Source organism: Vicugna pacos, chromosome 16 (assembly GCF_048564905.1).
Source record: "Vicugna pacos chromosome 16, VicPac4, whole genome shotgun sequence".
NCBI lineage: Eukaryota > Metazoa > Chordata > Mammalia > Artiodactyla > Camelidae > Vicugna > Vicugna pacos.
In genome coordinates this window covers 9,077,604-9,092,242 of record NC_133002.1, presented here as the reverse complement: position 1 = coordinate 9,092,242, position 14,639 = coordinate 9,077,604, and the positions used below count along the sequence as shown (strand labels likewise).

At 40.9% G+C, this 14,639-nt stretch overlaps 1 protein-coding gene and 2 pseudogenes across 13 annotated transcripts in view; all 3 read left to right on the top strand.

Moving 5' to 3' along the window:
• The window catches only part of LOC102544848 (leucine-rich repeat-containing protein 37B-like), a 38,233-nt gene extending 23,963 nt beyond the window's left edge, over positions 1–14,270 (top strand). For 10 of the 13 annotated variants that reach the window (XM_072940557.1, XM_072940554.1, XM_072940552.1 and 7 more), the window contains 8 exons: positions 81–152; positions 697–771; positions 3,451–3,569; positions 5,504–5,655; positions 8,989–9,093; positions 12,122–12,171; positions 13,834–13,977; positions 14,087–14,270. In XM_072940557.1, the coding sequence (XP_072796658.1) occupies positions 81–152; positions 697–771; positions 3,451–3,569; positions 5,504–5,655; positions 8,989–9,093; positions 12,122–12,171; positions 13,834–13,977; positions 14,087–14,183 (814 nt within the window). In that variant the 3' untranslated portion in view covers positions 14,184–14,270. The remainder of the gene's footprint in view (positions 1–80; positions 153–696; positions 772–3,450; positions 3,570–5,503; positions 5,656–8,988; positions 9,094–12,121; positions 12,172–13,833; positions 13,978–14,086) is intronic. The other 3 variants (XM_072940556.1, XM_072940555.1, XM_072940553.1) reach the window with 1 other exon arrangement.
• Positions 6,495–7,416, top strand: LOC140686337 (leucine-rich repeat-containing protein 37A3-like; annotated as a pseudogene).
• Positions 7,451–8,515, top strand: LOC140686443 (non-histone chromosomal protein HMG-14 pseudogene; annotated as a pseudogene).
• Positions 14,271–14,639: the final 369 nt, after the last annotated feature.

Sequence of the window (14,639 nt, the reverse complement as noted above, 5' to 3'; positions counted from 1 at the left end):
TCCATACCAAGAAAATGAATATAAACTTTCATGGACATTATTGAAAATGTAGATAATTTTAATGCCATTCCATTTTTCAGAATTCTCAGTCATAATCCTTTGAAAACAGTTGAAGATCCTTATCTTTTACATTTGCCAGCATTAAGATATTTGTAAGTATTTCAACAGTCTTATGGCTCTTGAGTTGATTTCTGCTCCTTTTTACTTTCATCAAAGATTGAGGGTTTTGGCTAAAAAGTCAAAATTTAAATTTTAACTGAGTTATTGAGGTAAGAGTTATTGGCAAAGAAAAGGATTAAGAAAGAAAGTATACAGCTAAGACAACCAGCAGGGGAAGAAAACAGTGTTGAAGAACACTTATAGAGATGAAGCATGTAAAAATATGATTTATCCCAGAAAGCAAAAAGGAATAAGGTGTACATTGTTTAAAAAAAAAAGTGTAATCAAGAGAGCTGGATGCAAGTGAGAATGAGAGGTAGGATAATAGTTAAAAAATAAAAAAAGATTGTACTTTTCAGCACCAAGGTCATTAATTTAATGATGCAAATAAATGTAAATTTCTTCAATATGAGCTACCTGGAATTACTGTCTATGGCAAGTTAGAAGTTGAATTGAAATAATCACATTCATTTTATTTATAAGTGTAGAATTTTTGTCTTTGGGTTTATATCATGCCTGTTTGCGCTTTTACTTCAGAGACATGGGAAAAACACACGTCTCACTTACAACAATTGAAAGAATCCTGTTTATGACCCCTGAATTGGAAAAACTGTAAGTTGATTTTTATTGCATTTGTTTTCACTTAATTTTTTTATAGGTTTGTTTTTATTATTTTCTTGAGTCAGGTTTATTGATGTATATGTTTCCTAATTTTCACTTAATAAAATTCACTCTTTTAAAATATACATTACTGTATTTTGATGGACATGTAGTTAGATAGCCACCCCCACGTTTGAGATATAGAAAAGTTCTCCAACCCCAAAAGACACCTCGTGCCCCTCTGTAGTCAGTCCCCTCCTCCCACCACCAGTCCTGGCAACCACCAGTCTGATTTCTGTCCCTATAATTTTGCCTTTTCCAGAATGTCTTATAAGTTAAATCATAAGGTATGTGGCCTTTGGTTTTGGCTTCTTTCACTTAGCCAGTCTCTTTGGAGATGCATCCACGTTGTTGCACCTGTCAGTAGTTCATTTCTTTTTATTGCTGAGTAGTAAGTAGTCCAGTTGTGTGGATATACAGTTTGTTTATGCATTCATCAGTTGATAAACATTTGAATTGGTTCTAGTTTTTTGGCTATTAAGAATAAAGCTGCTAAAAATACACATGTATGTGTAAACATTCATTCTGTGTGAGTATATGTTTTCATTTCTTTGAGACAAAATACCAAAGGATGGGATTGCTGCATCCTATGCTAAATGCATGTTTAATTTTAATTTTTTAGAGAGGGGAGGTAATTAGATTTATTTATTTATGGAGGTACTGGGGATTGAACCCAGGACCTTGTGCATGCTAAGCATGTGCTCTGCCACTGAGCTATACCCTCCCCTCTTAACTTTTTTAAAACATTTTTTTATTGAGTTATACTCATTTTACAATGTTGTCTCAAATTCCATTGTAGAGTACAATTTTTCAGTTATACATGAACATATATATATATTCATTTTCACATTTTTTTTCGCTGTGAGCTACCACAAGACCTTGTATATATTTCCCTGTGCTATACAGTATAACCTTGTTTATCTATTATGCATTTTGAAGTCCCAGTCTGTCCCTTCCTACCCCCTACCCCCTTGGCAACCACAAGTTTGTATTCTATGTCTATGAGTCTGTTTCTGTTTTGTTTTGTTTTGTTTTGTTTTTAGATTCCACATATGAGCGATCTCATATGGTATTTTTCTTTCTCTTTCTGGCTTACTTCACTTAGAATGACATGCTCCAGGAACATCCATGTTGCTGCAAATGGCATTATGTTGTTGCTTTTTGTGGCTGAATAGTATTCCATTGTATAAATATACCACATCTTCTTTATTCAGTCATCCATTGATGGACATTTAGGCTGTTTCCATGTCTTGGCTATTGTAAATAGTGCTGCTATGAACATTGGGGTGCAGGCGTCATCCTGAATTAGGGTTCCTTCTGGATATAAGCCCAGGAGCAGGATTCCTGGGTCGTATGGTAAGTCTATTCCTAGTCTTTTGAGGAATCTCCATACTGTTTTCCACAGTGGCTGCACCAAACTGCATTCCCACCAGCAGTGTAGGAGGGTTCCCCTTTCTCCACAGCCTCTCCAGCATTTGTCATTTGTGGATTTTTGAATGATGGCCATTCTGACTGGTGTGAGGTGATACCTCATTGTAGTTTTGATTTGCATTTCTCTGATAATTAGTGATCTTGAGCATTTTTTCATGTGCTTATTGATCATTTGTATGTCTTCCTTGGAGAATTGCTTGTTTAGGTCTTTAGCCCATCTTTGGATTGGGTTGTTTGGTTGTTTCTTATTAAGTGGTATGAGCTGCTTATATGTTCTGGAGATCAAACGTTTGTCGGTTTCATTTGCAAAAATTTTCTCCCATTCCATAGGTTGTCTTTTTGTTTTGCTTATGGTTTCCTTTGCTGTGCAGAAGCTTGAAAGTTTCATTAGGTCCCATTTGTTTATTCTTGCTTTTATTTCTTCTAGGAGAAAATTTTTGAGATATCAGTCAGATAATGTTCTGCCTATGTTTTCCTCTAGGAGGTTTATTGTATCTTGTCTTATGTTTAAGTCTTTGATCCATTTTGAGTTTATTTTTGTGTATGGTGTAAGGGAGTGTTCTAGCTTCATTGTTTTACATGCTGCTGTCCAGTTTTCCCAACATCATTTGCTGAAGAGACTGTCTTTATTCCATTGTATATTCTTGCCTCCTTTGTCGAAGATTAGTTGATCAAAAGTTTGTGGGTTCATTTCTGAGCTCTCTATTCTGTTCCATTGGTCTATATGTCTGTTTTTGTACCAATATCATGTTGTCTTGATGACCAGAGTAATTTCTAATATATTTCCTACTCACAACTAGGAATTGAGAAAGGGACTCCAGAAGTTGGGGACTTACTCAGACTCTTCTTAGAAGTCTACCCTCTTCCTGTGCACTCTTAACCCAAAGTGAAACTTTTGGGTTGGGAGGAGATACTTCTGAATTAAACTACAGATCAGTGTCACCCAATTCTAATCCCTTTCACCTTTTTTCTAATCTCACCGACACCCACTGTCATCCTTACCCTTCTTTTGGTCACTTCTGTACTCCTCTGCATTTTTTTACAACAGTTAAGAGCAGCAATTGGCCAACTGGTCCCTATCCAATTCTCTAGGCCATGTGCCCCAAGAAGTCCTTTCTTCACTGCCCTGTGGTGGCCTTGGCCTGCCTCCCTACTCAAGTCACTCCTTTACCACTAATTTAACCCTGTTTCCATTTATAGGATCTTACCTAGCCATAGGACCTGCTGCCTCTGCCAATTGAAAAATACTATTGAAGTTGTCTGCAAGACAGTCAAGCTGCACTGTGACAGTGACTGCCTGGCAAGCACCATACGTTGTGGTGAGTCTGAATTGCTTGATAAGAAATTTTTAAATTTAAATGATAAAACTTTTAAACTAATGATGTAATTGAATTATTTTTATTCATTCATTTCGAGTTTCAACTCCCTAAATTTCTAAGAACTACTCCCTTGCTAAAAGTCAGATTCTCAATTACATTATTAAGTTCATAATACCTCAGTTACATTGTTAGCTTAACGTAACTGATCCACATACATAGAGGAACAAGAGAAAGCCATGAAAGCGGGAAGGGAATTAACATTCATGGCCACATATTTTATACTGTGCACTCTGCTTGATGCCTTACCCCTAAATGAGAACTTTTTCCTACAGTGCATCACAGTTTGTAAACTGATTTAATATTCATTAGGTCTCAAGTTCCACTTGTCTTATAGGGCAGGCATAAGTATATTTTTGTTCATTTTGTTTTTGCAGTTTTATAAAAGAATACAAGTGGTGGTGTTTTATGTTTTATTTGGAGCCTGAGAGTTTCTGGCTCCATAACCAGAAGCTGCTACCTAGCGCTTCCAGTGGATGGGATGGCTCTTTTATTCTTTGACTGTCCAGCTCTGAGCTTGCTCTGAATCTCAATCATTTCTATCCACAAAACACTCACGTGCTTTCAAGGATTTTTCTATACATTAGACTTACTGGCACTTAACTTGATGACTTCCAAAATGTGCTTTCATGCCCAGACAGCTTGAATACTGGTCCCTATCGATGAGCTGGAGCACATCATAAATAATAACATTTTGCTACTGACATAAAAATGTTGCTTATTTTCCAAGCTTTTTCTTTTCTTTTCTTTCTTTCTTTCCTCTTTTTTTTTTTTTACCAATTATATTACTCCCTTCTCCCCAGAAATGGGCAGAACAGGCATTTTTAATTTCCTTTTATGGGTGAGCAAAAGCAAGATCAGAGGTGTTAGGTGCTGTGGCCTAGTGCCTTGATCTACCGTCCTCAGTTTTGGGCTGTCTGTGAGCTCTTGTTCCTCCTTTCTCATGACCCTTCACCTTTTCCTCTGACCCTCACCTCCTCCTCTGACCCTAACCACCACCACCACCAAAAGTACTTTTAATCCTTCTGGAAGAGAGACCCAGCTGCACAGGGGTACACATGACCTTCACACAGTCAGAAGTTTTGATGGGTCCCCAGGTAAAGCTGGATATACTAGGAGTGAAATGAAATGAAAGCAAAGTAGGCATCTGACAACAGTTGCTTTTTCCCATCTGCGTTTTAGGACTTCAAGTATTATTCCACTGATCTGTTGAACATTCCACATTAGCATAAAGCCTGGCAAATCTCTTAACCTGCACCCCAGATCCCTGCCCAAGTGTTAGCAGAGAGCCAGGGTGGACATGGTGTTTCTCTCTATGTAGAGCCTTCTGTTATAGGGGCTGGGATCTAGGGGAGCAGGGACCAAGGAGAGGAACTGGTGGTAGTTGGAAAAGGTCACATCCAGATGAGGACCTTTTAGCGGGTGTTGTCATGATCACCTGTGATGAGAGCAGGACACGAGCAAACTGAGGAGGCGGAGAGCGGAAGCCTCGCACTCTTCTGCGTCTGAGGCAGGACGGGGCAGTGTGTATGAAGTGAGGAGTTACAGTGGGTCTGCAGAGCGTCCTGCTGAGTGGGGGACAGCTGTCCTTCAGCCAGCCTTGACTTCTCTTGAGTGCCGGGCAGTTGGCCCCTGGAAACCAGTGGACTAATCCTAAACACTGTCACTCTATTTCACACCATGGAATTTTCTGAGTAGATAGCCACTTTTTCAAAATATATCTTTTTCACCTTCTGTTGTGAGGTTTCTTTTCCCCTCTCTAAGTGGCACCCAGACATTTGCTGATTTCTAATTTATTTGACTGGGATATGTGGCTGTGGACTGGCAAAAAACTGTCCATCAGCCTTCAGTTATCAAAAAGACTTCTTTTTTGACAGGTGAAGAAGCAGCTGTAGGGAACGTAGAAGGATCATTCATGAAGGTGTTACGAGCCCGGAATAAGAGCATCAGCACTGAGCTCATTATTGAGCCAGAGAAAGCGTCCTCGGACAGACGTGGTGTCAGCCTGTCAGCCTTCATGAATAAACAAGTAGATTTTACTGACAAAAGTGATGTTATCAGTGCACTAAATTACGTACTGCCTTGTTTCTCAGAGGGAAATCTAGAGGATTTAGAAACAGCATTTTTACCATTCATTAAACTTCTTTTTTCAAATGTACAAGATAGAGATAAGCCCCTGGGTTATTTGATAAAAAACACAAGGAACTGTTCATTCTGTTAAACCTGAATCCAACAATTCACCTTATAAAAATAAACTGAAGAGATTCTATCTTCTGAAAAAATGGTTAGATTCAGAAATTAAAAAAAAAAAAAGATGAGAATAGAAACAAAGAAAAAACTGCCATGCTTGTACATTGCTGACACTTTAGGTGCCAAATTTAAACAACAGATCTTTCAAAATAAATTGGAAACTGCCCAACCACAGGAAAACAGTACGGCAAAGACTGACAGTGTAGGGGAAAGGCTGCAAAGAGTGGATAGGGTCCTCAAGGGCCCAGAGGACATAATCAAAAAACGCATCAAAAAACTGATGTGTCAGTGTATATAGAATTACCAGCTACCTGTGAAGAATGCTGCCAAAGAAGAGGATCTTTGGAGGCCATCCCCAAGAAAGTAAAACAGCTTCACATGATGTGGAGGCCCAGGAAGTTAGTGAGAAACTCCTTCAACACAAAATCTTCATTTATAAATGAACATAAGACAGCAGTCTCTTCTCTGCCTTCTGCTTCCAGCCCTCCTAAATCTGAGGTTAAACACAAATCAAAAGATATCCTACACTATTTTAGAACATACAGGTGCTAGAGTTAGAAATATGGAGGCTTCTGTACCAACCTCACGTCCCAGAAAATACCATGGTGTTTGCTCTCATGTGATGTACAGATTATTCCAGGCCAAAAGGAACCACAATTTGGGAAGGAAAGAGCTACTCAGGAGAATATCTGCAGGCAGGCCTCCCTCCTCTGCAGGGAGGAGCCTCATAAATCCTCCTTCACGAGAAGCTTTTTCATCTTCAGGAGAACTGACTTCTCAGGAAAATCCTTCTCCAGAATTATTTTCCCCTTCAGACCCTACTGCAGGAAAGGTGACTGTGCCGGAAGGAGCTATCTCTGAATTCACTGTCCATACGGATGTTTCCAGCACATATTCTGTTACTGCAGGTGACTTTATGCCAACTGTTCAACACACCCATGAAACCCAACAGGAATACCACAACGTGGGCACTGAATGACCCTCTAAACCCACTGGCTTCACTTTCCCAGGGCTTTCATCCTTGGGTGATCAGTTTGAAATTCAGGTAGACCAGCAGCTTTGGTCCCTCATCCCCAACAATGATGTGAGAAGGCTCATTTCTCATGTGATGCAGACTATGAAAATGGACTGCTCTGAGACCTACATGACGCTGGCCTGTGCCAAGCTCTTCTCCAGAACAGGCGTCCTGATGAAGCTTCTCAGTGATCAGCAAGAAGTAAAGGTGTCCCAGGCAGAGGGGGATACCAACCTATGGAAAACTGAGAACTACATTAGTGAGAGCACAGAAGCCCAGAGTGAACAGAAGGGGCGGGAGTCAAGTGAAGTGAGGGCAATGCCTGAAACACGGGGACCTGGACTTTTACTCAGTGTAGGACATGCCATGAAAGTGCCAAAGCAGGAAGACCAGGGGCTCCTGACCTGTGTCTTATCCATGAAACTGGCTAAGACAGCAGTTTCCCTCTTTGCTCATTTAGAGAATGGTGCCACTATTCCTAGGGGAGCCTTAACACACGAGATAAATTGTAGGAGAAAATGCTAATGATAAGATTAGTAACACATGAGATCTGGTAGGTTCCTTAATAACCTATAAGCTACTCACCTGAAAGGATGGGGTTTAGAGTAGTTTAAGAACAGTCTGCTAAGGGGGAGGGTATAGCTCATGTGGTAGGGCACATGCTTAGCGTGCACGAGGTCCTGGGTCCAGTCCCCATCACTTCCTCTAAAAATAAGTCAACAGATAAACCTAATTTTCTCCCACTCACCCCCAAAAGAAGAGTGAGCAAGTGTCTGAATAGGTTTAAGAATAGTTAGATTTCGGTGGGCCCCAGCAGCTCCGGGGGTGGGAGGAGGGCCAGTGGCCAGGCAGCCCAGCTTCGTGAAGACTCGGTGCGCCACGTCCCGGCCCACAGTCACCCGGCACAAGTCCGCCCCGCCGCCAGGATGCCTAAGAGGAAGGCCAGCTCCGCTGAGGGGGTGGCAGAGGAGGAGCCCGAGAGGAGATCTGCGTGGTTGTCAGCTAAACCTGCTCCTGCAAACGTGGAAATAAAGCCAAAAAAGGCAGCAGGAAATGATAAATCTTCAGACAAAAAAGAGCAAACAAAAGGGCAAAGGGGAGCAAAGGGAAAACAGGCCGAAGTGGCTAACCAAGAGACTAAAGATTTACCTACAGGAAATGGAGAAACTAAAAATGAGGAGCGCCCAGCCTCTGATGAAGCAGGAGAGAAAGAGCCAAGTCTGATTAATAGCATACAGCTAGTCTTTTGAGTGGTCCCTGTCCCCCTTCTTGTATAATCCAGAGGAATATTTTTACCAACTATTTAATAAATGCAAGTTTTAGTAGCTCTAGAAACATTTTTAAGATGGAGGGAATCCTACCTCATCCCATTTTTTGTGTAAATGCTTTTTTTTAAGAGGTAAAATCATTTGCTGGTTTATTTTTTTGATACAACCAGAAAATAGTGGGATGTTGAATATGGGAGGCTTTGATTGTCTTCGGTGTCAGCTTAACATTCCATAGATGGGGGTAGTTTTTATATCCTATAATACAGAGCATACTTAAATCGCAATTTGGAGTCAGTGGTGCATTTAATGTCTTGAACACTTTAAATTACTTCTCTTCCCCTGTTGTTTTTGGTAGAATTGTTTCCTAAAGCAAACCACTCCTAGATCTTGGCTCTCCTCATCAGAATTTTGTGCACTCTGTAACATCTTTGGTCGTGATAGTCCAGTTTTCCTAGTAACTTTGTTAATGTACTGTGAACGATTGAAAATTTGAGTATGTAGTGTATATGATATTAAATTGTGTATTGGTGAGACTTATGATGTAACAGCACATCAACATTTGATGATATTGGTAATTGATATCCTGTTAAGGAAAATTTGCCTCCAAATTTTAAGTTGGAAATTCACTGGAATATCTGGAAAAGGATCACAGCTATATAATTTTTTTAGATTTTTGGTACGTACATTAAGAATTGTGTACAAGTTGAAATGTCTGTGTACTGATCCTCAAAACAACCAATGAAATCTCAATTATGAAAGAAAAAAAAAGAATAGTTAGATCTCATCTTTTCTCTTTGTTTTTTAAGAAAATTATTCTTTATTCTTTTAGGCGACAGAAGAAGTTCCAGGATATAGGGATAAGGAAGATTTCAACATGATAACAGCTGTTCCGATAGCAGTGCTTATCTTCATTATAATTTGCTACCGTTTTCAGGTAAGGACAACAATTCAGGTTCAGAGCCCACAAACTGAAAATCACAGCTACCTTTCCACCTGCTACTACTTATGGTCCTCTTCAGTCACAAGGACTGAGATAGGCTTTGCTCTTTTCTTGAAAAGTACACACCAGGGATTCTTAAAGGAACTCCAGTCCCAGGGGGTCTCTGTGGCATTGAACCCAAGATAACAAACCATTAGACTATTTTGAAAAGTTAAGTTTATAAGAAGGCCAGAATTGACATGGTAGTAAAATTTCTTCAACTCAAAAAACTGCACCTCACCAGTCACTCTCATCCCTTCACTGCTTTCTTTCCTTGTTGGGTGAAATGATGACATATATCATCTCCACCCTCATGGAGCTATCAGTCACCCTGGGAGGGCTAGAAAGACATGGCTAAAAGATCAAAGTGTGATCTTGTCGATTCATTAGATTTACTTATAGCTTTCTTCTCCAGTGTGTAATATATTCTGTAGATAGTTTCCATCAAAACACTGCAAATAAAATCCTACATCAGGCTACTCTAAAGTATGTCCTTTTGTTCTAATCCTGTTCTCACCACGTAGCCTTCTGGTTGTGCCTTAGTGTGCCATGGAGGAAGTTCTCTGCTTGTGTAGACACAGAAGCCCTGTCTGTAGAACAGATGTATTTCTCATTGACAAGTAATAATTTGGCATTCTGATTTCTAATCAATCCTGTGATATTGATAAAGTGGGACTGCCTCAATAGGAAGATGTGAGATCCTTCTTGGTGAAGGCAGAGTCTAATTTCTGAACCTAGGAATCTGGGGACGAGAGTGGGGTCAGCTTGCTAGTCATTGGCCATTGCCCAACTGTACCCCCTGCATCTGAAGGTGGCATATGGCCTTGTGCTTTTGTAGCATTTCCATAGACTCCTCTTTTACTGCTTTAATTGCTATGTAGTTTAACCTTGCATTTGTATTTATTTATATCATTTCATTATTTCATCTCCCCACTTAGACGATAAGTTTTTTCAGGACAGGGACCATGCAGTGTTTTTCCTAAAGTTGACAATAATGATGTTCAGTGGAAGAGAGATGAGGCATTATGTCAATTCCACAATGAAGAGTAATGCAACAAAATATTTATTTAAGTAGCTAGAGAGCCCAGCAATCGACAGACCCACGTGTTCTTTAGACTTTTGAAATGTCATATTTAACATTCTAATTGGTGGAAGAAAATGAATAAATGGTAGTAGAACAGCTGCCTAACTATTGGGGGAAAGATAACTGCAGGTCCCCATTTCTCACCTTAAACATATCTCCATAAACATGAAAGAAAAGAACTCGTGAAAGTATTAGAAGAAAATAGAAGCAATACGTTTATAATCGTGTGGTGGAAAAGAGCTTTCAGAGCCTGATGCCACAGGCAGAAAGCTTTGGCGGATCTGACCACCTTGTCTGTGGCACCAGCTTAGCACGGACCTATGCCAAGCACTGGACGAAGAGTCTTCCATATATTTTCTGGCCTAATCCCCACAGTCCTGTGAGGACGGCAGTACCATCCTTGTTTCATAGATGAAGGACATCGACTTGAGGCCCCAGTGACAAAACCAAAAGCAGAAGCCAGTTTCACCTGACTGTAAAGCCTGAGCTCCTTACTCCACTCTTCTGTCTCATCCCCTCAGAGACAAAAACATTGGGAAGTGTTTGAAACACTGAAAATCAGTGAAAGCCAATATTTATCATAAATAGCTTAATAAATAAGCAGGAAGAAGACGGACAATCCAGGGGAGGAGAGGGCAAAGGCTCAGAAGAGCAGCCGTCTGTTGACCGTCTGTCCCTGTATCAGCCCGTCCTCGTGGCTAGCGGGTTTTGTCAGCTAGGCCTTCGTCATCTCGTAGCATAAAAATGGTCTCTGATACTTTCTTCTAGTACTTTTACAATCTGTCTAGAATTAATTTTGTTTTTAAGTGTAGATGAGGTAGGGGATCTAACTTTTTTCCCTACGTGAAAATTGAATTGTTTCAACATTTTCTACTGAATGGTTCATTCTTTCTTCGCTTATCTAAAAATGCTATCTTTATCTAGACTCTGCTCTATTGATCCAGTTATCTTTTCCTATACCAGTACCAGTATTACACTGCTTAATTCTAGTTGCTGTGGAACATATTTTATAAATGATAGGGTAAGCCCCTGCTCTTTGATAATCTTTTTCATACATTTCATAACTATTCTTGCATGCTTTCTCTACCAAATGCCAACTAGCCAGGTTTTGTTGAAAATTTATCTTGAATTTAAATAGGACTGCATTGAATTTGTAGGTCAATTTGAGGAGAACTGATGTCTTTACAACATTCTAGGAAGATGGCATCTCATACCATATACACATTTTTCATTTTACGTCCTTTGGAAGAGTTTTAATGCTTTCATCACATAGGTCTCACACATTCTCAGTTAAGTTTATCCCTAGGTACTTTATGCAGTTTTATTGATACTGTAAATGGGATATTTCTTCTATTTCTTAGTCTTCTGTGTTATATAGGAAAGTTTTTGAGGTTTATATGTTGATCTCTTGATTTTGTATGTAGCCATCTTCCTGAATTCTCACATTGCTTCCAACCTAGAGGTTGTCCATCATTTCATATGCAAATGTGCTTGTCTTTTCCTTTCCAGAATTTTTCTTCTTGCATCGATTAGGACCTCCTCAACAATGATCAATAGTGGCCATAATGATAGGCATCCAGCTCTTGTTCTTGGCTTTAGAACACTGCTTAGGTTTCTGGTAGATATTTTTATTTTGTTTTCCTACTTCCAAGAATTTGTATTGGGCATTATCTGTTGAATGTTACCTAAAACAATCAATAAAATGTATTGCCAGCTGCGTGCAAGATCCTAAGTTAGGTGCTGTGAAAGAGGCAAAGGATTATTAAACAAGATAGCATTCCTTCCACAAAAAAGCCTCCATCTCACTGGGTGGATAGGACTTAAAATAAAAAAGAATGAATAACGATTTGGAGATAGTCATTGTGATGAATAATTCTGATCATGTTTCTTCCAAAACAGAATTGTGCTTGCAGAAAAGCAGTGAAGGGCGATAATAAAGGACACATAAGGTAAATATTAGTCTGGTGATTTTTTTTAAAGTTTTTTTTTGTTTGTGTGTTTTACTTTTGGGGGGGAGGTAATTAGGTTTATTTATTTTGAATGGAGGTAGTGAGGATTGAACCAAAGATCTCGTGCATGCTGAGCAGCTCACTCTACCACTGAGCTGTACCCTCCCCCTAGTCTGGTAATTTTAAAAGTAGAACTAGAGGAGAACTTAGAGCTCATCTATTTCAATCTCTTCAGTTTACATTGAAGAGACCACAAAAGGAAAGAAGAGTATTTATCATAATGCTTTACCCTAATTTATTTACCAGCAAAACTAGCTCCCCAGCCAAAGCTGAGCTGGAATGGGACAGGCCCAGACGCCTCTGCTTTTCCTAGTCCTTTAAGGGAAGAAGGGGGAGGGGGAGAGGTTTGGGTTTTCACCTGTTTCTGCTGGTGGTGGCCATCAGGATGGGCTGGGCCAGTGGCCTTCTTGGAGGTCCTGGGTCGGGAAGGCCACATGGCTCTAGGGTTTGAGGACCAGCCTCACTCAAAGTTGTTGGAAGGGAGAATATATGAGTCCTGCCTAGAAAGTGGCAGGGAAACTTCCCTTGTCCTCCTGCTGGTTTTCAGGCCCCCACACTCTATTCCCTTTATCCAAATCTCATAGAATTTTAACTGGGAGAAACTTTAGACAGCAGTTTGTTTCTGCCTTTTATATTAAGAAAGTGGAGAAAGAGAAAGGGAAAAGGTCCTGCCCCATGGCCATACTGCTAGTGAGTATTAAAAAGATGCTTCCCTTCCACTGAGGCCTTCATTGATCACACTGTGCTTGGGCTGTGAGCTACATTTGCTGTCACAAATTAGCACCACACACTATATGGACACAAGGAGTTTCTAAAACAAACTTATTATGCACTCTGATTTTTTTCCTTTTCTATGTATATTCAAAAAACAACATTTTGTGTTTCAGTGCTGGTCATGGCCTTTAAACTGATTTAACAATTCCTTATGCATCGGGGACAGCTTGTAGTGTGAAAGTCAGTGAGTCAGATAACTGTGCTAGCTGGACTCAGGGGTTTACTTGGTGTGATTCAACTTATAGGAGAAAGCAGTCAGGAAAATAGGAGCACCTCCCCCCCCCAGCCCCCAGCAAGTGTTGCATGTGAGACTAAGTCTGAGAGGACTGGTGCAAAAGACTTCCAGAGGGTCATGTGCTTCCGCCCAGCACAGCTGTGCAGTGTCTTCCCTGCACAAGGGCGCTTGGTGGGGCCAAGAAGGCCAGTGGGGCTAAAAACTCTGCCTGATCTCCATGCCAAGCCACTTGCAAAGACCTCTCCAGAGACACCGCGGCGCTATCTTGGACATCATGGAGAACTTGGAGAAGCCCAGTGTGCATGGAATTATCATCAGGGTCCAGGTCTGTGGTACTTTTGCTTGTTCTGAGTATTGACTGAGGTGCCCATTTAGTCCTAGTAAGACCGGAGAGACACACTGAGAGATGTGGAACGTGGCAAGCATCACTATTTCTGTGTGTTTTCTTCCAAAGGGCTTCTTTCAGTCTCTGTTGCATAGGAAATAAATGCTCAGGGGAAAGTGAGAATCAGGTAAATTTGAGGAGAATAAACTACTGTTGCCAGATAAAGCAGGGGAGATGCAGAATTAATATTCCCCCCTTTCTTTTCTAGGAGGGCTTTTCCTGGAGAAGGTGGCCACCTTGGCTCACAGACAATGTATAGACCTCTCATAGCCACGCACAAGGAAAATATGGCACAGAAGCTACACGATGGGGAGTCTTCTGAAGAGGAAGAGATTTTCAGTAAGGATGCAAGGTAAATGATTGGGGACAACTTAAAATTCTCATCTTAAATGAGGAAAGAATGAAAAATTTAATTGTTCCCTTCAAGAGTAGAAGCCTCAGCATTTTTCTTCTTATCCCAGGGCACCCAGAGATGGCACAGCAGAGGTGGTTCTGACCACAGAGCCAGGAGAGCCAGACAAGGAAAGTGAGGCAGCACAGGAGAGTGATGGGGTGTGAGCCACGTTCCCCCACAGGCTGCCTGCAAACTTTATTTTCAAATGTTGTCTTCTCAGCATAGCTAATAAAATGCTTGTTTTTCTCCTATTAAGATGTACAAATTCACAACCAATTCTAGCCATGTGGTGAGGACTTAAAATGTAAATAGTTGAATATTTATAAGCAAAGAACAAGGGCCACAGGCAAGAGAAAGCAGGGCTGAGGCTAGAATCCCTCACAGTAGGCAGTGCTTCCACGAGGGGTGACGTGGGCACAGGAGGATGATTAAAAGGATGAAGAAGGGCTTCTCTCCCTCGTTTCCCCAGTACAGTCAGTCCCTGGGAACCGGGAAGTGTGTCGTGTGCCGGGGGCAGGATCGTGCAGTCACAGCACAGCCGGCGCCTGCGTCCCCCCTGCTCCGGCCGGCGGTGGCTACTCACAGCACGGCTGCCCCTGCCGGCGGGGGCCCCGCTCACA